This window comes from Narcine bancroftii, chromosome 6, assembly GCF_036971445.1.
Source record: "Narcine bancroftii isolate sNarBan1 chromosome 6, sNarBan1.hap1, whole genome shotgun sequence".
Taxonomy (NCBI): domain Eukaryota; kingdom Metazoa; phylum Chordata; class Chondrichthyes; order Torpediniformes; family Narcinidae; genus Narcine; species Narcine bancroftii.
The window spans coordinates 9,696,245-9,722,684 of record NC_091474.1 but is presented as its reverse complement, the minus strand read 5'-3'; the positions used below and the strand labels follow the sequence as shown (position 1 = coordinate 9,722,684).

Genomic DNA, 26,440 nt, shown 5'->3' with positions numbered 1-26,440 from the left:
TCATCTTTTCTCTCTTCACAGATACAGCTTGATTTGCTGAGTATTTCCAAATTACACTGTGTATTACCAAATTTCCACCATCTAGAACAATTTACTTTTGCAAAAAAAGGACACAATGTTGTCTGTAAATGGATGGATTGGGATAGTCATGGATACTAACTTATTTGCTTATTCCAGTTAGTTTGTTCAACACGGGTCGGTTTTGCTTGCTAAATGACAAACAGTCCTATTGATACAGGGTTTTCATACCTGCAATTATACTCCTGTTGCTTGTTCTGGGAAATGGGCCTTCCTTTCGAGAATGCAGGCCTAAATATGCCAGGCTACCAGTTCAGACTGGAAAAAGAGGTGGAGGAACTGAAGGAATTTCTCAACAAAAGCAGTAGACCTGTGCAACTCCGAATATGCACGTCATTGGTACACATCAGTAGAAGAGTACCATTTACCCACCCCCAAATGCGTTTTATTTTGAAAGCTATCACTTTTCCCCATGTTAATATCGGATGTAGCAGACTGGCCTCGAAGTCACAGCCTGTGGTTTCAGATTTTTCCAAATGTAAAGTACAAAATTCTAGGCTGACACTTTGCTTTGGTATTGAGGGACATTACATGAGCAGAGATGCCATTTTTTTGGCTGAGGTTAATGCCCCTTTCTTTTCTCAAAGAGATGTAAAAGCTTCCATGGCCCTACTTCAGAAGTAAGGAGGAGATTATCTCTAATGTCCTGGCCAATATTTATTCCTTAGAATAAATATTGCAAGCAAATTGTCTATTCATTATCACACTTCCTTCCTGGATGTTTATATGCTAAAATTGTCTGCAGATTGCCTTTTTCCTACAGTACAACAATGAGTGCATTTTTAGAAGTGAAAATCAAGCTATTACTGATGCTGAAATCTGAAACAAAAAGAAAATGATGGAAACGTTCAAGCAGGATCTGAGGAAAGAGAAGCAGAGTTTAACAGTTCAAGTCAAAAGCTCTTCAACAGAACAGTGGAATTCAAACGAAAAACAATCCGCTGAAAGATTGATTGGGTTAACCAGCATCAGTGGGAGAAGAAAGGATGGTCATCGTTTCAAACCTGAGCCCTTCACTCTTTCTCTCCCACAGATGCCGCTCGATCTGCTGACTTTCTCCAGCAGATTGCCTTTGCACCTAATTCTAGCGCTTTCAGCCTCTTAACCTGTAACCTTAGCTTTGTTTCTCTTTGCACCGTGGCTGTCTGAGCGCTCTCTGTTCATACTGTGTTTCAGAGGTACTTGGCTGGTGTGGAGTGGAGTGGACTGGTGACACCAGATGGTGAAGGAAGCCATGTAAAAGCAAGTCTTTCCATTCCTTCCCCCTTTTCCAGTGATGTCAATAGGGTTGGTGTCACCCAGTGCAGTAACTCATGGTATGATCCCCTTCCCCCTCCCCATGAACCTCCTCCCGTACCAGACCATACAGAATCCTTAATGATTTTTGTACTAATGTTCCTCGTTAATCATAATTCCCGTACGTCATGGCACTAGTAGTGAGATACTAGCAAAATTAAAATTGCACCTTTAAATTTCAATATCATACACACTGCTAAATGTATTCTTCTCCTTTTTCTTCAATTACTACTTCATTCTCAAATAAGTTTTTGATATAGGTTCACAAATATTAATGATCACAATATTGTAGCTAAAGTACCTGAAAATTTCACAAAAGCAGCGGCTACTAAAACACTAGCAGCCACAAAAAAAAACAGTGCGTGCTGGCAGACGAAACCACGGGATTCAAAGCGTCATTGTGATTGGGTAATAATGACAGCTCTGACCAGAGCCCATTAGAAGGATCAAAAAGTAAATTAGCGTAGAGTTTTAGCCATTTAGGCATATTCTCTACTCACTTTACACCTACAACTGTGTGGTTCTGTACAACAATAACACCATCTACACAAATTTGCCGACAATACCACAGTATAAAGGGAGGAGATGAGTCAGCGTACAGGATGGAGATTGAAAACTTGGCTGAATGGTGCACTCAATGTGACCAAAACTAAGGAGCTGATTGTTGACTTCAGGAAAGGAAAGCCAGAGGTCTACAATCCAGTGATCATTGGGGGATCAGAGGTGGAGAGAGTGAGCAAATTTAAGTTCTTGGGAATCATTATCTCAGAGAACCCTGGACCCAATGCACCAATGGCATCGTAAAGAAAGCACGTCATCGCCTCTACTTCCTCAGGAGTTTGCAGAGGTTTGGTGTGACATCAGAAACCTTGTCAAATTTCTACAGAGGTGTGCTGACTGGCTGCATCACAGAGTGGTATGGAAACAATACCCTGAACATAGTGGACACCAACACCAAAAACTAGTGAACACAGCCCATGACATCACAGGCAAAACCCTCCACACTAATGAGCACATCTACAGGAAGCATTGCCATCGGAGAGCAGCAGCAATTATTAAGGGCCCTCACCACCCAGAACATGCTCTGTTTTCGCTACTTCCATCAGGAAAGAGGGATCAGTGCCACAAAACTTGCACCACCAAGTTCAGGAACAACAGCTACTCCCTTCACCATCAGACTCCTCAGCGACAAACTGAATCAGGGACTCATTTAAGGACTCTTATTTGTGCACTTCATTGATTTTGTTCCCTCTGTATTGCACAGTTTGTTTACATGTTTTATGCTGTGTTGAGTTTATTTTTTTGCACTACCGCAGTAAAAAGAAATCTCAGAGTTGAATGTGAAGTCTGACAATAAATCTGAAACCTGAAAAGATCTGAATCTGATACAGATGGCCTGATGAAAAATCTTTTTGTTGTTATAACTCCAGGGATATTTTTATAAAAAATAATAAATGTTCTGCTGAAACACTGCACAAACATTTTATAGACAGTCATTTTGGCGTCACCCTCTCTTCACCCGGTGTGGTCCGCACCTCCTAGTGACACCAGTACCCCTCCCCTCACCCTACCCTTATTTGGTGAGTGGGGGCAGGAAAAAAGCAGGCTTGTGCAATAAAGTAGCAGAACATTAATCCAATAACTGCTCTCAGAGATCCCTGAAAGTTAAGCTGAATTCATGTAAAATTGGACAGATGTTTGTCCACTAGCATTTAGTCCGGCCTTACAAGTGTATTTCAAATTTGTTTAGAAAATTTACTGCAGTATGCATGACTACACATTAAATGTATGAAAAAAAATGAAAATCTCTTTTTATTTTGAAATGATAACAAATTCCTTGGTTTCATTGAACAGGATGAGGTGTATAACATACGTGCTGGGACCAAAATACCGGTAAAGTGGACTGCACCAGAAACTGCAAATTACCAGAGATATTCAATAAAATCAGATGTATGGTCTTTTGGTGTTCTTTTGTATGAAATTGTGACTTATGGTGGAGATCCTTATGAACGTAAGTAACTTGAAATAACATTATGCAAGCTGGTGACCGTTAGTGACACGCTGCTGTTACAGCATCAGTAATCGGGACCGGGGTTAAAATCCCGCGCTGACTGTAAGGGGGTTGAACATTCTTTCCGTGAGTGCGATGGTTTCCCCTGGGGGCTCAGGTTTCCTCCCACCATTCGAAACGTACTTGTGGTAGGTTAGTTGGGCGGTGTGGGCTCATGGGCCGAAAAGGCTTGTTACCGTGCTGTATGTATATATGTTTAAATGGTCTGCTGCATTGTATTAAATATTTAATTTGATATTGCAGGAATGACAAACCAGGAAACCATGGATAAAATAAACCAGGGATACAGAATGCCTTGTCCCAAAACCTGCACCCCAGACATTTACGGAATAATGCTCAGGTGCTGGAATATATCTGAAGAAAGCAGACCATCTTTCAATATGCTTACAAGTGAACTTGATTCACTCTATTCTCAATATTATGACAAAAACCAAGATCAACTTCCAGACAAAAACTTGAATTGAAGGTTCAAGAGAACACATTTAATATTACTTCAATTGGTGCAATATTTGAAGATCCTGGATGAGAAGAAATTCTGTGCATTTGCCTCATGGCAATGGATTTTTTTTTCTACTTAACTGTTCACTTCAGTGAAATCAATTCCTTCTAATTTATAGTTAGCAGTGCAAGGAGAATGTTTATAGCATTATGTTTTTCTTTGAGGTATTGCTTCAAGACCATTAATTTAGAGAAAATAGATATGAAGATATCTATTTAAAATAGCACAGAAAGGAATGGAGAAATAACACTGGACAACGAAAATTTTGCTTCCTGAACACTTTTGGGTGTATTTTGGGCTGCTGATCACCAAAATCACCTTTAAATTTTCCTATCATGTACCATTTCTTAAATACAACTTTTTTTTGTGATTTCCTGTCATATTTTAAGTCGACTTCAAGCATACACCACCATGAAGTGCAATATGTCATTGAAAATTCATTTTCTGCATTTGCACTTGGACGTCTTCCCTGCTGATCTCGGTGCAGTCAGTGACGAACATGGCAAAAGCTTTCAACAGGACATTGCGACCATGGAAAAGCGGTATCAGGGCAACTGGAATCCATCAATGCTGGCCGACTATTGATGGACACTGACCTGATAGGCATCAGATGTTGAGTACAAATGAAAATCAGCGGCAAAACATTTTTAGGTCAGTTGAACTAACACAATGTGTCAGCAATTAATCTTGCAAAATTCAATAAAGTTAGTTTACTGTTTCTCCAACTTCTCATGTGATACAGCAAATTTCAAATTATATTTTTGTCAGTTTGAAGTCTTATATCATCATCCCCAATTTTTTTTCAGAAAGCAAACTTTTTTTTTTAAATTGCTGTCCCGTGTAATCCATTAAGTGTTGGTCTATTGATATCCACAAAAGTAATTCCTAGCTTTGCATTAGCAAATATTAAACACTAAAAGGAAATATCTTTCAAATAGAATACATTGCAGCAGACCATTTAAACAAAGGAGGAGGGGCATATATCAGAAGCTTCTGAACACTAATCCAGCAGCTCAAGTCCTAGTGAAATTTGTGAGTTTAATTTTTTCACCACCTACCAGCCTGATGAATATTGCAGTTAGTGTTTACTTGTGGCAGCAGAAATGACTATTGCAAATCATGCTCTTTTCTCTTTACTCCAAATAGCATGACCTAGTTTCGCCACTCACACAATAAAAGGAAGCCATTCTGCTAAAGAACACTTCAAAAGTGAAGGTATTACACAACTGAAGCAGGTTTTGTTCAATTATTTAAAGAGGACTTTTGTTTACATAATGTTTCCTTGTAATTCAGATGTTTTAACTGACTTTAATAAATTTGTTGTTCAAACCATCAGAAATGAAGAGAACTTGTATAATTGCATTTTCTAGATCCCAGGGATTGTTCATTGTTTGGCCTCTAAACAAGGAGTCGTGTAATTAATTTGGTGTTGCAGAATCGGTACCCTCTTGCTGCTCATCCACGATTACAATCTTCGCCTCCCATTTCATTCAAGGCATGGCAAATATTATGCACTGGACATTGCAAACTATGTTCACTATGAAATTATGACCATCAAAGATTTTTTTCTCTGAAATCCAACATTCAACAATTATCTGTTTAAGTGTATAATGGATAGAATTTATTCTTGGCAGAAAGATATCAACTTCTCCAATTTCCCCTCCCTCTGAGTGTCTCTGTCTTTCCCTGTCTGTCTTCTCTCCTCCAGTACCTCCCATCAGAGAGCTACCCCAATCCCAACGACTTCTCAGCATTTTTTTCTACCTGCCCACCTGTATCCACCTGTGACGTCTTCCTTGTGATCCCATGCTGCTCTTCCTGCCCCTTCCTCCACCCTCTCCTTCCCTCCCTCACCATTTTATTCTGATGCTTGTCTGTCTTTTGCTCATTCCACGATGAAGGGCTGAGGTCCGAAACCTTGGTTATCCTTTACTTCTTTTAGATGCCGTGTGACCTGCTGAGTCTCTCCAGCACTTTTGTGTATTACTCATGGTTATGAAATGTTCTCCATTAACAAAGGTGTTAGCCCATTTATTTATTTGATAGTTTTGAGTGAAATGCACAAAATTTTTAATAAGCATCCTGAAGCAAGAGTCTGATATTTCTTGTTCGTATCTCCAGACTCGGACTGAGCGGTTGGGAAACTCTCATTCATATAATAGTGTTTCAATATTGACACAAGCTTCAATTGAGGCAATGTTATTGTCGGCATATTGTCATTAGATACATGTCCTGATTAAACTTAATTAACAGAGGACTAAGAAAGGAGAAGGCCAACCAACTCCTGGGTGCATAGGCAACAAAATCGCTGGAAATCAGAACAATGCCAATGGTGGCAATAGAGCACAGAATCAGGCCCCGCACCCCACCACATCCATGCCACTTGTTCTGCCTCTCTAACCAAACTTGCCCACATTAAGACTGTGTCCTTTAGTACCTTGCCTATTTAACTGCTGGTCTTAAATGTAGGACTTTCATCTGTTTCCATTGTCTGGCAATGTGTTTCAGATATTAACCTCCTTATGTGAAAGATTTGCCATTCAGTTCCCCTTTAAACCACCTTCCTCTCACCTTAATTCTATACTTCATTGTTTTTGATACTCCTACCATGGTATAAAAAAAGATTCTGACCATCTACCTTATCATTAACTCTCATAATCTTGTACTCTTCAGCCAAATAATCCCCCTCCAGATAGATCAAGCCTAGCTCATCCAATGTCTCCCCCTGACGAATATCCTCCAGTCTGGACAACATCCTAGTCAATCTCTGTCCAGCACAATCCCAGACCTCAAATATCATCTGATTTGCTTCCCACAGATGTGGCTTATATCAAAGGCTACTTGCAACCAAAAAACTGGTGGAAGTGTGAAACAAAACCAGCAATTATATGATGCACTCAGCAGGTCAATTAGCAAATGTGCAAGGAAAAACATTAATCCTGTTTTTCTACCCCTAAATGCTGCCTAATTTGTTAGGTTTGTTTTTATTTCAGCTAAGAGTCACACCTGGAACATCTAGGATATGAACACCAAAAGATCAATAGTGAACCTGATTGTCTTTTTACTGAAATCCTGTTTATTGTTAATAATGTGAGTTATTTTTTGATACTAAAAACCACTTGAATTTCCAAGTTGTCAAGATGGGATTCCAGTTCATGCCTTTAGATCAATAGTACAGAAGTCACTGCTGAGCAAATGATACAACCATATCCCGCTTGTAAAACCCCAGCTTTGAAAAGAAATTTGCCATCCTTACCCAATATGCAACTCCAATCCTACCCCCTCACAGTGGTTCCTCCCTCCAAATCTCTACAACTCTATCCAACCCTTCACGTCTTAGCCCTTCCTCAACATCTCCAACCCCTCTTTTCCTTTCTCCCTGACAACCCATCCCGCTTTAGTCTCCTTAAAAAGCCCCAACCCAAGACATTGACCCTCCATTTCTACCCATTGATGCACCCTGGCCTGCTGACTTTCTCCAGCATCTCTTTTTTTTTCTCCAAGTCAACTATCATCTGAAATGCTCTGGCAAGTCACTCAGTTGATATGCTCTTTTGAAAGAGCAACACATCCTAATCCAGTGGTTCTCAATCGTTTTTTTTCCCCCACTGACATACCACTTTAGACAATCCCTTAAGATGCCATAGGTGAGTGGGGGAAAAAAAGGTTGAAAACCACTACATAATCTAACCATGGACTCCAACCTCCCTGAATGAAATAAAGGTTCACTGCTGCCAGGATAGAACATGGACCCATATTCTCAGCCTATGTCTCATTATCATGTTACTTGTTAATTTAGAAATTTTTTTGGTATCGATAGTTTTTCTCTAGCCTGTCCTATTATAACTAATTTTTTTTTACCTTCTTTGTCAGATGCAGGTTTTAGGGAGTGGTGTAGACTGGGGATTAATAATTTTAAACATCTTTTTATTTGAGATAATTTTGCTTCTTTTGAACAATACGGCAAAATTTAAATGACCCAATAGTCATTTTTTCAGATGTCTACAGGTCAGACATTTGTTCAGTTTCTGATTTTCCAAGGATTTCAGAATCAAACATTCTTGATTCACTTTTGACTTTCAATTTTTCCCATAGAGGCTCAATATCAATTATTTATAGTGATTTGATAGATTTGAGAACAGTTTCCCTAGTTACGATCAAAACTTGGATTTGTCACTTCTGGATGAGGACTGGGACACTGTTCTAAATGTGATTAATGAATCTCATTTTGTACGTGATGTTGTTTGTTGCAAGTCAAAGTGGTGCATGGGGCACATATTTCAAAAATTTAACTATCTCGCTGTTATTCTGATAATGATCCATTATGTGATAAGTGTAAAATTTTTGAGGCTTCATTGATTCACGTGTTCTGATCTTGCCCTAGTTTAGAAAAGTTTTGGAAAAACTACTTTAAAACTTTATCAACTATTTTTAATGTCAAATTAGAGCCGAGCCCCTTAATTACTCCATTTGGTTTTTCTCGAGAGAATATTATTGACTTCATCTCCGAAGCAAATTTTAGCTTTTACCTCATTGAGAGCTCGACGGGCCATTCTGATGTAACAGAAAGACAGCGCTCCACCAATGGTTTCAGGAGGTCATGTCCTTCCTGAGTTTAGGAAAAAAAATTAGAGATAAAGGTGAATTTTTACAGGGGGGGGGGAGCATTACCATCATTTTAAAAATTAGGGTGTCTTTCCTTTCCTATATATTAAATAGGCAAGTTAATGTTAAGAGGGAGAGGTTTCATTGATAGGGTCTTTTCTTTCTGGGTTTTTTTCTTTTGAAGTGTTTTGAAGCATTTGTTTTAGAAGGGTGCACACAATTTATATCATGTATGCTTAAGGTATTATTAGAGAAGTACAAATTATGTTTTTTTTTCATCCCATATATTGGATTAATATGTTTTTATTAAACTCGTTAAAGATATTTTTTTAAATAAAGGGTGAGGTTTAATAGTCTTTATTTTTAACAATGTTCAATTTTACACCAAACCTTTGCAACTATTTTCTTTCCACTCACAGGTCACTTTAAGTGATCCCTACGCCATGGGTGCTCTGTCAGGTATGTGCGTGAGGGGGAAGGTTGAGAATCACTCCACCAATTCTTACTGAAATAGTTCGCTTGAGAAAAATTGTCATTGGCCCATTTGCTTTGGAGTTCTGAAACTCTGGACAAAACGATGATTAAAGTCGTGATTTTCAAACTTTTTTCTTCCCACCTGAAGCAATCCTTGACTAATCACAAAGCACCTTTGGCATAGGGAATCGTTCAAGTGGTGTGTGAGTGGAAAGTTTGAAAACCACATATTAAAGCAACCAGGAAGTAAAGCGAGCAGGCAAGTTTACACTTTGGAAATGTTACAAGACACAACACAACTTCAGGGGTTTGAAGAGAGCGGGTGCCAGCCAAGGTCATCTTCATGGCCAAAACTTTGAGGAGGATCTGTCCCTGTTTGAATTCGGCTCCAAGGAGGAACGCGAGCCAGGAAAACGAGAAGGATTTGCCACCCCACCAAACATCTGCAGATGGCGGGGACACCGTCTTCACTGCGCTGTACGATTTCCGTGCCAGGACAAGGGATGAGCTCTCTTTTCAGACTGGGGACGAATTCGAAATCCTGAACAATGGCACTAGACCTTGGTGGCTTGCGACAAAACGAAAGGGTGACCAAGAGGACAAGTGCACAGGATATATTCCCTCTAATTACATTGCCAGGAAAGAGAGTGTAGACACTGAACCGTAAGTGAAATGATGCTCTTCTGCGGTGGAAACTTGATCTTGCGCTTGTTGCCCGATGGTGTGGCCCCATCGCCTACTCTTGGTAGAATTTCTGTCTCTCCCAGAGATTTTGCCGGTTATTTTAGTTAAAAAGTTTTGCGTTGTATCGATTCGGACCGTGGGTGATGGGAGCTTTCGTGCAACACGTTTCTCGTGATCCAGAGAGGTGAAGGAGTGAATCTCCTTGATCCCTAATCTCCTCATTTCTCCCCCATTGGTGCCGAATCTGGCGAGGCTTCTTTCAGAGTCGCTGGTGGGTGTCCAGGACGCGAGATTGGAAACAAGACCCTTTCGGGAACTTGGCACCTAAACTAAGAGGGTAACATTGCAGGAGTTTACATTGTATCCTTGTAATTTTGTCGTTCAACGATCATCCATCAAACTTTCCATATTTGAGGTGCTGGAGGTCATTGTCAGGGTGATATCGCAATGGATTGGACGTCTGTAGACTGACAGTAACTCCCTGTTGCCTTGCGTCCTGATTACACCGCCTCTCTTTACTTTTCGTAGCTGGTTTGCTGGGAAACTCAGCCGAACAGAAGCAAGGGGAAGACTCTCGACTCAGACTTTGACCGGCTCCTTCCTCGTCCGTGAAAGTGACAGTCAAAAAGGTGCATATGCGTTGTCAGGTAAAGCATTTGGATGATAACATCCCCATCCCATCCTGTGAATAGACAATATCTCCTGGTGTGTTCGAAGAATTCGCAAATCAGGGTTGTTATCCATTAGAAATTATGAAGTAATTATTTGAGTTTCGTTAGTGGTTCCTGCGTTTGCAACAGACAGGCAAAGCTGCGAGTTCCGTCGGTTTGTGGTTAGAATTGTACTGGAATATTTCCACAATGAAAATTTTCAGTTCTCACCCCCTCCCCCCGCCACGATAGAGGCCGAGGAAAAAAAGTTCTATACTGTATGGAGAGGGAAAGTTTAAATCTGTAACCCAGGACCAAAATCCAATCTGGCCCCCAGGTCCTGGGACTTGGTGCTTTTGTTTCCAATATGCCAAGTGGAGGGCCAAAGGGTTTGAGGAGACCTGGTGCAGGGTTCACTTGCAGGTTGAGGCAGTAGGAAAGGAGGCAAATTCAATGTTACCGTTCATTTCAAGAGGTCTGCAACATAAAGGCGAAGGCTGAGCCATTGGTTAGACCACATTTTGGGTATTCCAAATAGTTTTGGGCCCGATATCCAAGGAGGGGTGTTGGAGAGGGTCGAGAGGAGGTTTTTTTAATTTTTCACACTATAAACCACATTGATCAAGATACATACATTTTTCTTTTCAAATATATAGTGTCGTTTTCTCCCCCCCCCCCTCCCTCTTCCCATCCCACCCACCCTACCTCCGCTCCCATTCATTTAAAGTTCAGAATCTAAGATACATCAAACAATGTTGTCACTCAATAAAAATAAACAAGTTCCACTGAGTCAATTCTTTTCATTTCCTTCTCCTTCTGTCATTTTAGGTGGTCAATGTCCCCGGTAGGTTTTCTCTATTGTGTTTCATGTATGGCTCCCATATTTGTTCAAATATTGTAAGATTATTTCTTAAATTATGTTATTTTTTCTAGTGGAATACATTTATTCATTTCTATAAACCATTGTTGTATTCTCAAGTTATCTTCTAATTTCCAGGCTGACATAATACATTTTTTTGCTACAGCTTGGGCTATCCTAACAAATCTTTTTTGTGCACCATCCAAATCAAGTCCAAATTCTTTGGTTTTTATGTTACTTAGGAGGAAGATCTCTGGGTTTTTTGGTATATTGCTTTTTGTGATTTTTATTTAATATCTGGTTTAGATCTTCCCAAAATGTTTTCACTTTCTCACATGTTCAAATTGCATGAATTGTTGTTCCCATTTCCTTTTTACAGCGAAAACATCTGTCAGATACTGTTGGGTCCCATTTATTTAACTTTTGAGGTGTAATGTATAGCCTGTGTATCCAGTTACATTGTATCATACGTAACCTCGTGTTTATTGTATTTCTCATAGTTCCAGAGCATAACTTCTCCCATGCTTCCTTCTTTATCTTTATGTTTAAATCTTGTTCCCATTTTTGTTTAGTTTTACAATTGTTTCCTCATTCTCCTTTTCTTGCAGTTTAATATACATATTTGTTATAAATTTTTTGATTATCATTGTGTCTGTAATCACATATTCAAAATTACTTCCCTCTGGTAACCTCAGACTGCTTCCCAATTTGTCCTTCAAGTAGGATTTCAGTTGGTAGTATGCCAACACTGTATTTTGAGTTATATTATATTTATCCTTCATTTGTTCAAAGGATAGTAATTTATTTCCTGAAAAGCAATTTTCTATTCTTTTGATCCTTTTTTCTCCCATTCTCTAAAGGAAAGGTGATCTATTGAAAGATCAAGATCAAGATCAAGATCGATTTAATTATAAATAGATCAAGATCTATTGATCTTTTGCATCAGTATTAGTTTTGGTAATTGGTCATTTGTTTTATTCCTTTCTACATGAATCTTCTTCCAAATATTGAGCAGATGATGTAATACTGGAGAACTCCTACGTTGTACCAATTTTTCATCCCATTTATATATGTTCTTCTCCCCTATTTTATCTAGTTCTAATCTAGTCCAATCTGGCTTTTCCCTTGTTTGATAAAAATCTGATAGGTATCTTAATTGTGCGGCTCTATAATAATTTTTAAAGTTTGGCAGTTGTAAGCCTCCTTGTTTATACCATTCTGTTAATTTATCTAGTGCTATCCTTGGTTTTCCCCCTTTCCATAAAAATTTCCTTATTATTTTCTTTAACTCCTTGAAGAATTTCTCCATCAAGTGTATTGGCAATGCCTGAAATAGGCATTTTCCTTGGAAAAATTTTCATTTTAATACAGTTTATCCTTCCTATTAGTGTTAGTGGTAAGTCTTTCCAATGCTCTAAGTCGTCCTGTAATTTTTTTCATTAGTGGATAATAATTGAGTTTATATAGATGGCCGAGGTTTTTATTTATTTGTATACCTAGGTATCGTATTGCTTGCATTTGCCATCTGAATGGTGATTCTTTTTTAAATTTTGAGAAATCTGCATTATTCATTGGCATTGCTTCACTTTTATTTGCGTTAATCTTGTAACCCGACACTTCTCCATATTCCTTCAATTTCTTATGTAATTCTTTTATTGATATTTCTGGTTCTGTTAAATATACTATAATGCCATCTGCAAATAAACTGATTTTATATTCCTTGTCTTTTATTTTTATCCCTTTTATTTTATTTTCTGTTCTTATCAATTCTGCTAGTGGTTCTATAGCTAACGTGAACAATAAAGGTGATAGTGGGCATCCCTGCCTTGTTGATCTGCTTAAGTTAAATTGCTTTGATATATATCCATTTATTGTCACTTTCGCCAATGGCCCCTTATATAATGCTTTAATCCAATTAATATACTTCACTGGTAAACTGAATTTTTGTAATACTTTGAATAAATAATTCCATTCTACTCTGTCAAAGGCCTTCTCTGTGTCTAAAGCAACTGCTACTGTTGGAGCTTTATTCCCTTCGACTGCATGAATTAAGTTAATAAATTTACAAATATTGTCTGTTGTCCGTCTTTTTTTAATAAATCCAGTTTGGTCTAGATTTACTATTTTTGGTACATAGTCGGCTCATCTGTTTGCTAATAGTTTAGCTATTATCTTATAATCTGTGTTAAATAAAGATATTGGTCTATATGATGCTGGTATGAGTGGATCTTTCCCTGTCTTTGGTATTACTGTAATTATTGCTGTTTTGCATGAATCTGGTAAGCTTTGTGTTTTATCAATCTGGTTGATTACTTCCAGGAGGGGAGGAATTAATAAATCTTTAAATGTTTTATAGAATTCTATTGGGAATCCATCCTCTCCTGGTGTTTTATTATTTGGTAGTTTTTTTTTTTATTATCTCTTGTATTTCTACTATTTCAAATGGTTCTGTTAATTTATTTTGTTCCTCTATTTGTAATTTTGGTAGTTCAATTTTAGTTAAAAATTCATCTATTTTGTCTTCTTTCCCTTCGTTTTCAGTTTGGTATAATTGTTCATAGAATTCTCTGAAGTTTTCATTAATCTCCGTTGGATTATATGTGATTTGTTAGTCTTTTTACCTTGATGCCAATACCATCCTCTTAGCTTGTTCTGTCTTAAGTTCCCATGCTAGAATTTTGTGCGTTTTTTTTCCTAGTTCATAATATTTCTGTTTTGTCTTCATTATGTTCTTCTCCACCTTATAAGTTTGTAGTGTTTCATATTTTATTTTTTTATCTGCCAATTCTCTTCTTTTAGTTGTGCCTTCCTTCATTGCTAATTCTTTTTCTATTTTTACTATTTCCCTTTCCAACTGCTCTGTTTCCTGATTGTAGTCCTTCTTCATCTTGGTTACATAACTTATTATTTGCCCTCTAATGAATGCTTTCATTGCATCTCATAGTATAAACTTATCTTTCACTGATTCCGTATTTATTTCAAAGTACATTTTAATTTGTCTTTCAATGAATTCTCTAAAATCCTGCCTTTTAAGTAGCATGGAGTTTAATCTCCATCTATACATTCTTGGAGGGATGTCCTCTAACTCTATTGTCAATATTAAGGGTGAATGGTCCGATAATATTCTAGCTTTATATTCTGTTTTTCTTACTCTGTCTTGCATACGAGCTGATAACAGGAATCGGTCTATTCTTGAGTATGTTTTATGTCTACCCGAATAATATGAATATTCCTTTTCCTTTGGGTGTTGTTTCCTCCATATATCCAAAAGTTGCATTTCTTGCATCGATTTAATTATAAATTTGGTTACTTTGTTCTTTCTGTTAATTTTTTTTCCCAGTTTTATCCATGTTTGAATCCAAATTAAGGTTGAAATCCCCTCCTATTAGTATGTTCCCTTGCGTGTCTGCTATCTTCAAAAAATATCTTGCACAAATTTTTGATCTTCTTCGTTAGGTGAATATACATTGAGTAAATTCCAAAACTCCAAATATATCTGACATTTTATCATTACGTATCTCCCTGCTGGATCTATTATTTCCTCTTCTATTTTAATTGGTACATTTTTACTGATTAATATAGCTACTCCTCTAGCTTTTGAATGATATGATGCTGCTGTTACATGTCCTACCCAATCTCTCTTTAATTTCTTGTGCTCCATTTCAGTTAAGTGTGTTTCTTGCACGAATGCTATATCAATTTTTTCTTTTTTCAGTAAATTTAGCAGTTTCTTCCTTTTGATTTGGTTATGTATTCCGTTAATATTTAAAGTCATATAGTTCAACGTAGCCATTTCATACTTTGTTTATCTTCCCTTTCTGTTTCCCCATCATCACCTTTCCTTCTTATCCATTTCTGCTTTCTTGTTTTGAACACTTTATAAGACAACATTTCTAAAACATCAAACATTTCCCTTATTCTCCTATCTAAAATTTCTTTAACCCCACTATCCCCTCCCCTTCCTGAGTTGCCCTTTATCCCTTGTCTGGCAACCACATCTCCCCTCTCCATTTGGATTTGCGAATTCACTCGCAAGCATCAACTGATTTCGCAGTGACCGTAACTCATCCCCACTCAGCCCCCCCCAGAAAAGATTTCAATTTTCATATATAACAAAGGTCACTCTCTTAATTCCCTCCTTACTTCCTCTCTTCCCTTTCTTTCCCTTATTAATTCTTATCTATACTCTATATATTTTCCTTTAAATACAGATACACTCATGTACACACACATATATACATACACATCTATATATACCCATATACACACATACATATAGTTCGTGGTCATTTTTACTCTCATTACATGTCTTCATCTCTCTGCTTGTTTTGTAGTTGTTCTGCAAATTTTCGTGCTTCCTCTGGATCCGAGAATAGTCTGTCTTGTTGCCCTGGAATAACTATTTTAAGTACCACTGGGTACTTTAACATAAATTTATATCCTTTTTTCCATAAGATCATTTTTGATGTATTGAACTCCTTCCTTTTCTTCAGGAGTTCAAAACTTATGTCTGGATAGAAAAAAAGTTTTTGACCTTTGTATTCCAGTGACTTTTTGTCTTCTCTTATTTTCTTCATTGCTTTCTCCAATATATTTTCTCTCGTTGTATATCTTAGGAATTTTACTAAAATGGATCTTGGTTTTTGTTGTGGCTGTGGTTTAGGGGCTAGTGTTCTATGTGCCCTTTCTATTTCCATTTCTTCCTGTAATTCTGGTCTTCCTAGGATCCTGGGGATCCAATCTTTTATAAATTCTCTCATATTCTTGCCTTCTTCATCTTCCTTACGGCCCACTATCTTTATATTATTTCTTCTATTATAATTTTCCATTATATCTATCTTCTGAGCTAACAGCTCTTGTGTCTTCTAATTTCTTTTTTAAGTCTTCTACTTCCATTTCTACGGCTGTTTCTCATTCTTCCACTTTGTCCACTCTTTTTCCTATATCTGACATGACCATCTCTATTCTATTCATTTTCTCTTCTGCACTTTTAATTCTTCTTTTTATTTCACTAAATTCTTGTAATTGCCATTCTTTTACTGATTCCATATATTCTTTAAAAAAAAAATATCTATGGTCTTGCCTTTCCCTTCTTTTTCCATTTCTCTATGTTCTTCTTCTTCTTCCTCTGGGTTGGTCATCTGTTGTTTCCTTGTTTTCTATGTTCTCTTCCTGTTGTTGTGTTGCAGCTGTCATCCTCAGCTGTGGAGATCGACTCCTCAGCTGGTCCCCCCTCCTGTCAGTGTGTTTTTTTCCTTGCGCATGTGCGGTTGCGCACTTTTACTCGGCTCTGCGAGCCATTTTTGTAGTCCAGAGCTCGGGACTTCCACTGACCTGAGGTAGCGGGCTTCTCTCTCCGCGGCGGGCCTCCACGGACAGGTAAGGCCTTCACCTTCTTCTTCCGACGTTCTTTCTTCTTCTCTTCTTCCCGTTGCTTTCGACTTTTTCGCTGCCATTTTCTTCCCACCTTTACTTTGACTTTGGTTTAATTTTTATGTTTGTGCCTTTGTGTTTTGTGTGTTTTTTTTAAAACTTTTCCAGAGAGGGCTGGAGTTCCCTGACCGGCCACTACTCCATCACGTGACTCCCCCCCATATTCGGCAAGTATCGATGAGAACACCCCTCATCCTTCAAAACTCAGGCCCAGATTTATCAAATGCACCTAGTGTTCTCAACCCTCTCATCACTGGGAATATTCTCATCAACCTCCTCTTGACCGGGAGTCACGTGATGGAGTAGTGGCTGGTCAGGGAACTCCAGCCCTCTCCGGAAAAGTTTTTAAAAAAAACACACAAAACACAAAGGCACAAACATAAAAATTAAACCAAAGTCAAGGTAGGAAGAAAATGGCAGCGAAGAAAGAAAAGTTGAAAGCAACAGGAAGAAGAGAAGAAGAAAGAACGTCGGAAAAAGAAGGTGAAGGCCTTACCTGTCCGAGGAGGCCATATTTTGAATATGTGATTACAGACACAACGATAATCAAAAAATTTATAACAAATATGTATATTAAACTGCAAGAAAAGGAGAATGAGGAAACAAATGGTAAAACTAAACAAAAATGGGAACAAGATTTAAACATAAAGATAAAGAAGGAAGCATGGGAGAAGTTATGCTCTGGAACTATGAGAAATACAATAAACACGAGGTTACGTATGATACAATATAACTGGATACACAGGCTATACATTACACCTCAAAAGTTAAATAAATGGGACCCAACAGTATCTGACAGATGTTTTCGCTGTAAAAGGAAATGGGAACAACAATTCATGCAATTTGGACATGTGAGAAAGTGAAAACATTTTGGGAAGATCTAAACCAGATATTAAATAAAAATTACAAAAAGCAATATACCAAAAAACCCAGAGATCTTCCTCCTAAGTAACATAAAAATCAAAGAATTTGGACTTGATTTGGATGGTGCACAAAAAAGATTTGTTAGGATAGCCCTAGCTGTAGCAAAAAAATGTATTATGTCAGCCTGGAAATTAGAAGATAACTTGAGAATACAACAATGGTATATAGAAATGAATAAATGTATTCCACTAGAAAAAATAACATAATTTAAGAAATAATATTACAATATTTGAACAAATATGGGAGCCATACATGAAACACAATAGAGAAAACCTACTGGGGACATCGACCACCTAAAATGACAGAAGGAGAAGGAAATGAAAACGATTGACTCAGTGGAACTTCTTGTTTATTTTTTATTGAGTGACAACATTGTTTGACGGGTTTAATGTATCTTAGATTCTGAACTTTAAATGAATGGGAGCGGAGGTTGGGAGGGTGGGATGGGAAGAGGGAGGGGGGGAGAAAACGACACTATATATTTGAAAAGAAAAATGTATGTATCTTGATCAATGTGGTTTATAGTGTGAAAAATAAAAAACTTTTAAAAAATTTAAAAAAAAAGAGACTTGCTGAATATTGAAAGGGCTGGGCGTGGAGAAAATGTTTTCGGTACCGTAGTGGGAGAGCCTACACCCAGAGGGCACAGCCTCAGAATAAAAGGACATCCCTTTAAAATGAAGATGAGGAGCAGTTTCTTCAGTCAGAAGAATCTGTTGCCACATATGTCTGTGCAAATCAAATCATTGGGTATATTTAAAGCAGAAGTTGAGAGGTTCTTCATCAGTAAGGATGACAGAAGTTATGGGGAAAAGACAGAAGAATGGAGTTGAAAGAAAAAATGCCATTTATGTTGGCATACAAAATGGTATTTAAAGCTTGAAAGTGTAATCCCAAACCAGGGGCCATCTCATACACCGAGTATAAAATCAGAAATTAAATATTGTGTGGTTTAGAGTGTCCCCATGCAGGGCCGGTTTTAAGCCTATTTGACCGATTTGATCAAATTGGGCCCCACGCCTCAAGGGGGCCCCGCGCACGTGTTTGAGCCCAGGCCTTGAGCAGAGAACACTGTGACAGACTTCCTTTAAACTGGTAAGAAAATAATAATACTATAGGCCTGAGGGATTTGTCAGTGAAATCATGAAGTTATTGCCCTTAATTGATCGTATTATCTCAGTGAAATATTTTTAGGAAATATGTCTTCGATTAAACTACTGGCTATAGGCCTCCTTTGTCTCCCTAGCCAAAGATTTCATGTTTCGTATTCATTTGATCCAGTAAGATAGATGTATTCCGGAGCTGATGAAGCTTCTCTTATTATTATCAAGATCAAAACAGGCTTTAGGCTACTCGATAAGAGAACTTGTCCTTTAATATGAGATTGAGATAGTGTCATGGTAGCCTAGGGCCTAGTCTATAGCCTAGGCTTAAGCAGATAGCCTGAACGTAAATAGCCTAGGCCCTAAGAGTAGAATTTCTGACCATGTTAGCAATCGTAGATGGAATTGGTTAGAATATTCGGGTCATGTAAAGATGAATAACCCCAAAGTTAGGTTAGTTTAAGTTGATCTTTACTAGGCTAGGTCGCTGTGGGGGTTATAGCCTACATCTTTACGAGGTGGTTTACAAGGTTATTCAGCTATGGGGGCATGTACTGTACATCTTGGGGTTATTCATCTTTACAAGATCCAGATATTCTTAGCAAGGTTGTCCCTGTCATTGTTTCATAATTTTGCAGTGGTTTGATTTAGTATCAAAATAGTACTAGGCTACTGTTACTAACTATGCTATTGCACTGCCAGAGCTTAATATAGCCTATTTCATATTTTTGATGTTCTGGAACAGGTGCAGTTTAGCTTGACTATGCGGAAATGGTTTTCTTCAGGGATGAATTTCATCCATTACACGCATCAGTTCTTCCGCCAATTTTCTAGCCAAATATCTAGCAACAAACTAGCGCTAAACATTTGACTAGAAAATCAGCTAAAAAAACAGCAAAATTAAAGTGCGTTCCCCCCCCCCCCCACCCCATTCTGGAATTTAACTTTAATTAACCAACTTAACTAACCTAACCGTTACTAAAAAAAGGCAATTCTTACCTTATTCGAAGTTGTCGTCATTCAACAAATCCAGAATCCGTCGCTTGTTTTGCTGTTCAGTGGCGTTCACAAGTTGAGAGTTGGGTGCATTGTTCCAAGTCAGCAGTTGACGTTGGAACAACGTAAAGCTAACGAGCAAAATGACATGGGATCGACGTCGGTTTCTTGCGTTGTCCCAACGACGATGACAAGATTGTTCCACTGTTGGAACAATGTACACATGTTATCAGGGATGTCGAGTCCAATTTTATAACAAATTGCTAATGTCAAGTTTTTTGTGTAATTTTAAGTCTAAACATTTTAAAATATTCTTCTTTTACCTTTTTTTAAACCTTAAAAATATAACCCAGAGAATTAGCAGGTTAAAATTTGTCTGTCATTTTACATGGCTAGCACAAGCAGAGATAGAGACAAAGGGCCTAAGTATTTAAGCGGCATCCAGAAATGAGCACTGGCCAAGACTAAGGTAGCTGAAAATGCAAAACATAGAGGTGCTATTACAAAATTCCTTGTCACTCCATCTTTGAAGCGCCCATGTATTGAGGATGAAGAAAACAAAAACAATCCAGAAAATGACAATACAGCCTTGAGTCCAATTCCAGTTGATGAATACAATAATGAAATTGATAACAAGTTAGAAAAGGATGACGCAGCTGTGAATCAAATTGAAGATTATCTCATACACCAGAAGACAGTGCCAAAGCAGAAAGTCCACTTATAGCCAAAAAAGACCAAGCCCAAACATCACGCAATGATGGATCATCCATGAGTACAGTTGTAATTAACATTTATGATGACCCAGCCAACTGGCCAGCAAATATAAATCAAAATGTAAGAGATTATTTAACAATGAAAGGTCCTCCTATTCCAGTGAACAACTTTCCACGAAGTGAAAAGGGATTGTGTTTTTCAAAGTTTCACTGTAAGAGGAAACTTCCAAATGGGGAGTTTGTTGAAAGACCTTGGATTATATTCTCTCAGTCTGCTGATAGAATTTATTGCTTTTATTGTAAACTTTGTAGTAAGAAAACAACCAGTGCATTATCAACAAGTGGATTCAACAACTGTTCTGATCTTCATACAAGGTTGTATGAGCATGAAAATTCTAAAAACCATTTGGAAGCCACATGGAGTTTCTGGGAGTTACACAAAAGACTTTGCAGTGGACAGACAATTGACAAACAACTTGAACTAATCGTTAATGAACATGCAAAGGACTGGCAGCAAGTATTCAAAAGGCTAGTAGCGATAGCACAGTTTCTTGCTGAGAGAAATCTAGCATTTAAAGGAACAATGGAAAAAGTTGGTAATGAGAGTGTACACAATGGAGACTGTTTAGGTCTTGTTGAGCTGTTTGGAAAGTTTGACCCTGTTCTTGAAGAACATTTACGAAAAGTCAAAACCCACGAAATTCATAATCACTATTTAGGAAAGATACTCAGAATGAACGACTAGACATTATGGCTACAGCTGTTTTGAATGAGTTACTGAAAACGTGTCAAAGCAGCTAAGTACTACGCCATAATTTTAGACTGCACACCTGATACGAGTCACCAAGAGCAAATGTCTCTAACGATCAGGTAAGTGTCTGATGGTAACTTGGCTCCTTCAGGTGTTTATGAACATTTCATAATGTTTAAGCAGGTTGAAAGTAGCACAGAAGAAGATTTATATAAAACATTATTAAACACACTGAAGGAATTAAATTTAGAGGCGAAAGACATTCGAGGCCAAGGCTATGACAACGGTAGCAACATGAAAGATCACACATCTGGAGTACAAGCACGACTGTTGAAGGATAATTCAAGAGCTTTCTTTGTACCCTGTCCATGTCACAATTATAACCTTTAACTCGGAGATGTAGCCAAGTGTTGTCCAGATGCTATAAGGTTTTTTGGGATCTTGCAAAGGATCTACATATTGTTCTCTACATCAACTAAGAGGTGGGCAGTTTTTAAACAAACATGTACCCGGGTTATCAGTGAAACCCTTGAGCAACACAAGGTGGGAGTGTCAGATTGATAGTGTTAAAGCTGTTCATTATCAGGTTGGAGAAGTATATGATGCACTTGTGGAAATATTGGAAATAATAGATGAGCCCAAGGTAAAAGCAGAAGCTGAATCTTTAGCAAACCAGCTAAAGGACTACAAATTTTTAGTTTCTTTGATATTTTGGCATGAAGTACTTTTTAATGTTAACTATGTAAGCAAGGAACTACAAGGTGAAACAAAGGACATTGATGAAGGCATGGAGTCATTTGAAAAACTATTATCACGGCTAAGAATTTATAGAGGGGGCAGTTTTAATGATGTCCTAATAGACACAAATGAATTGGCTGAAGCTGTTGAATTACCATTGGAGTTTAGACAATTTCAAGAAAAAAAAACTACGTAGAAGGAAGAGAATGTTTTCATATGAGGCAAAATATCAAGCTTTAGATGATCCAAAACAAGCACAGAGTTCAGTGCCTCAGCTTAGTCCTAGACAAAGCTATTCAATCTTTAAGCAGCTTAAAAGCCATGTAAAATTATTTGGATTTTTAAACAACTTTCAGAGCTTACAAAAGACAGAAATAAGGAAACACACAGCAGACTTTGAAGCAGCTTTAACTGACACCATACTAAAACAGAGCACTGATGGAGGGGTAGTTACTGAAACAACTAAAGTCGTGAATGATTATCTGTTGGCTGAAGAAATTGAAGCTCAGAAAACTTTCCTTCCCTTCAGTGTCATTAAGCCTCAAGCTCTGTTTGAATACCTGGTAGTAAACAATCGATTCACAGCATTTTCTAATGCTCTTACTGCTTTGAGGATTTACTTAACAATGCCCGTAGCAGTCGCATCAGGCGAAATAAGTTTTTCAAAACTAAAACTGATTAAAACATACTTACGGACAACAATTTCACAAGAGAGACTAAACAATTTGGCGATGCTATCTATAGAAAATGACATTACTAAAACCATTGACCTTGAAATTATTTTGAAAGATTTTGCAAATAAAAAAGCCAGAAAAATCTGTTTCTAAAAGACCTGCATAAACAGTAGGTCTGTAATTGTCTTAACTTATATTAAAAAATTAAAACTTTCATATTGTCTTTCAACATTTAGTATATCACGCATGTAATGCTTTTTGGCTAAGACTGGCATATTACACGAAATACAAAACATCAATTTCGACTTTTGTAGAGTAGAGGCCCCGTTATCAATTTTTTTAATTGGGCCCCGCAATACCTAGCAACGGCCCTGTCCCCATGGCAATGGAGAACAACATAAAACACTTGCACAACTTCTACAGTCCTACCACTACATATTTTTCTACTGAAACTTACATTTGGAAAGCTGGATTAATAGTAATGTTCTATGAAAATAATAAAAATGTATAATTAATCTGAACAACATATCTTAAAATAACAGCACAGCAAATAAAGCTATCAGTCGCCATTTGTGACATGAAACTGCCTTTACCAACCTATGAACTTGGTTGGTAAAGACAGTAAGTGCCAGACAAGGTAGTATTTTACGAGTGTAGCTTATACCCTATATTTAAGTGAAAATTCTGAGGTCGTCTTAAACACCCATTCACCTTGTACGCCAACATGATTTGAGTGACAGAGCAGACTCGATGGGCTGAATGGCCTCATTCTGCTCCTGAGTCTTACGATCCTTTGTCTTATTGGTGGGCGAATAATTTTAAAGCACAGCATATTAAAACATACAGTTTTGATGGAACAAGTATTAAAGTTTGAACATGGATACAAACCCCCTTCTGATCTATGAAGGTAGATAGTCCTGCCATAAACTTTCTGGGTTGTTGATTCACCAAAACAGAGCTTCCACATTCTCTCTCACTCTACCTCACCACACATTTGCTTGACAGATTATCCAATTCACTTTTCTGTGCTGAAGCTGACATACTATATTGAAATGCTTGTATGATATATTGATACCTGATTAGCAAATGTAAAATATTTCAAAGATGCGTTGATGTGAAATGTGGGGTAAAGGGCAGGACCCTGGAATTTGAGACAGGAGCCATATTGTTCACATCAGAGGTTTTAGCACCAAAACCTCAGCTTGCACTCCAAAATGGCCCTGAAATATGTGTTGCAGTACTGAGATTGACCTTTTAGATGAGATCTTTAAATTAAAACCCTATTTGCCTTCCCAATTGGTGCTATAAGATGTCGTGGCTTTATTTCAAAGATGTATAGGAGAATTATCTCAGTATTTCTGACCCATATTTATTCCATAATAAGAACCAGTGGTGGAAAAAAAATCTGTTCATTATCATATTCCTATTTCTTGGAATTGCTGATATATTTCCAACCATTTCATTAGCTGTACATCATTTTGGACAACATCAAATTGTGAAAGTTACTATATGAATGCGTTTTTTTTTTAAAACAATCAGAATGGAAGATAGAGCTGGACACTCCACCAGTCAATCATTTTAAAGCTACTCTTTATAAAATTCCATGGTAATGCTTCGCCATTAATTTGGTGGAGATTGAATTGAAACAGATGTGCTGAATTGTTTTTTTTTGGATTGTGTCATATACAACCTTCGGATTCATGATTGTTTTTGAGGGTTATTTAGTGAATAAAGGTTACACCATAAATGTTCATGTCCAAAGTTAAATTCCTATTATATCCTAAGTAAGTGTTTCCTTATCCTTCAAGCGCAGAGGTGTCTGAACAAGTGCATGCAACACAATGGTGCGCAACATACAGTGTGAATCATTTCCCCAAAAAAAAATCGATCACTAATGGTAACCTAAAACAGCATGGCTATTTCATGGAGTAAAATCTATTATTTATTATACAAGCAGACTTTATTTTCATTAAAAGCATCACTCTACAACATTGGTAAAACACACAAGTCTGCAGATACCCTGATTGAAGTAAAAAGACAATGCTGGAGAAACTCAGCTGGTCATACAGTGTATTTTATATAGCAAAGATCAGAATGTATGACTGAATTTATTTGACCATGCTATGCAGAAATTGAGAGTATGTTTCCTACGTTACCACCCGTAAAATGGAAGAACAACACTTGATTTTCCGTCTGTCTCCAACTGATGGCATTAACCTCAACTGCTCCGGTTTCTGCTAGTCTACTTTCTGTTCTCCCTCCCTTCCCTTTCGTCTTCTTTCCTCCTGCTCTCCACCCCCTTCCCTCTGTACTCACAGAGCCATTCCTCCTCCTCTTGCTTGTTGGTGGGCTCTCCCTTATCCACCTATTAGCTTTTGCCTTTGGAATCATGCTCCTCCCCCTACCACCCCCCCCCCCCCCACCACCATTTTGTTTGGCCACTTGCTGACATTTTTCCATGCTTTGATGAAGAGAATAAGGTATCTTCATCTTTCTACATAAAATACACTGTTTGACCTACTGATTTTCTCCAGCATTGTTTTTACTGCAACCATGGTGTCTGCAGACTTGGGTGTTTTGTAATAGAGTGATGCTTTTAACAAAAATAGTCTGCTTTTATAATAAATAATACATTTTAATGCATGAATGGGCCATACTATTTTAAGTTAACCATTTGTGATTGATTTTTTGGGGGAAATGATTCACAAAGTATGTTGTGCAGCCCTGTGCATCTTCGGACACCTTTGTGCTTGAAGAACCAGGAAACATTATGCCATTCTCAATAGATACTGCAATAATGATCAACTATTGATTTTCTAACAAAATTAAAATGAGAACCCCACATAAAAATCAAGCTTTCCTTTGACATTTCTCGGTCCTTCCAAAATTGAGAGATTTCACTTTATTTGAGGTCGAGTTCTGATTGAAGTGGGTGTGAACTGTGATTGGGAAAGATTTGTTAGAGCAGGCCACACACAAGCAATTTAAAACACAGAACTTTTGCAGAAGTGCTCAGAGACTTCACTGATGGACTGCCATTTTGCAAAAGACAACAAATTAGTAACATACAGTGGCAGTTTGTCTGGAAAACAGGATGCTGTCTGGAAGAGCATGCGATCTTTGCAAGCAGAGGCAGAACAGCTTTGCTCTCAGAGAGGGAGGGAGTGAGAGAGAGGAGAGACAGAGACTTCGGTTCCAGAGGGACAAGCTGGCAAGCTTTGGAAGACGGCCTGGTCAAAGGAGAGGACTGGCAGTCTGATGTTTCCCTTGGAATAGAAGAAACAGAAAGGAACTCTGTGGTGACCTGAAAGAAAGGGGTTATCATCTGGAGAACTCTGAAAGGGGCATGTTTCGTCAGAAAGACACTGGAGTGGCTGTCCTGGAATGAGAAAACTCTCTCTCTGAAAGCCAACAAGAACCCTCCTGAGTGATAACCTGTTAAGCAACAAAGCCTTGTGAACCTTATTAATGCTAACTTCTGTGCACAGTACAAGAATTGCCTGCAACCAGTGAGATTGGACTGTGAACCAAAGAACTTTTCTAAACTTGTATACACATTATACACACCTGCGCCTAGAATTAGAGTGGGGTTAAGTAAGTAAGTCAATAGTGATAAGTTAAAGTTTGATACTGTTTTCATGTTCAAAGATAATTAAAAGCAACTTTTGTTTAAGTAACCCTTTGTATTGGTGTATATCTATTGCTGGTGGTTTTTGGGGTCCTCTGGACTCGTAACAGAACCTCGTTTTATAAAACGTTTTATTATTGATTCCTATTCAATTCAATAAATGCAAGCAGAAGAGAAGGGAGGGGCTTTAGAATTTGAATCCAAAGAGACTGCAGCTGTTCAATTTAAACAATGCTGAATGAATGCTTTCATTTATTTCATCCT

General features: G+C 37.8%; 2 protein-coding genes and 1 long non-coding RNA gene across 6 annotated transcripts in view; 2 read left to right on the top strand and 1 right to left on the bottom strand.

Moving 5' to 3' along the window:
- The window catches only part of LOC138735684 (tyrosine-protein kinase Srms-like), a 29,233-nt gene extending 23,950 nt beyond the window's left edge, over positions 1-5,283 (top strand). Inside the window, exons 7-9 of one of the 3 annotated variants that reach the window (XR_011339870.1) lie at positions 3,229-3,385; positions 3,689-4,595; positions 4,883-5,283. Coding sequence is in view for 1 of the 3 variants with exons in the window: in XM_069883890.1 (XP_069739991.1) it covers positions 3,229-3,385; positions 3,689-3,909 (378 nt within the window). In the remaining 2 variants the exon portion in view is untranslated. Of the gene's footprint in view, positions 1-3,228; positions 3,386-3,688 lie in introns of all 3 variants that reach the window. The other 2 variants (XR_011339871.1, XM_069883890.1) reach the window with 2 other exon arrangements.
- Positions 1-26,440, bottom strand: part of LOC138735690 (uncharacterized) — a 48,611-nt gene that overhangs the window by 11,295 nt on the left and 10,876 nt on the right. The window contains exon 2 of the long non-coding RNA XR_011339877.1: positions 19,676-19,876. This is a non-coding gene — a long non-coding RNA (uncharacterized lncRNA). The remainder of the gene's footprint in view (positions 1-19,675; positions 19,877-26,440) is intronic.
- LOC138735683 (protein-tyrosine kinase 6-like) overlaps positions 9,054-26,440 on the top strand; it is a 34,242-nt gene continuing 16,855 nt past the window's right edge. The window contains exons 1-2 of one of the 2 annotated variants that reach the window (XM_069883889.1): positions 9,054-9,686; positions 10,236-10,336. In XM_069883889.1, the coding sequence (XP_069739990.1) occupies positions 9,367-9,686; positions 10,236-10,336 (421 nt within the window). In that variant the 5' untranslated portion in view covers positions 9,054-9,366. Of the gene's footprint in view, positions 9,687-10,235; positions 10,355-26,440 lie in introns of both variants that reach the window. The other variant, XM_069883888.1, reaches the window with a different exon arrangement.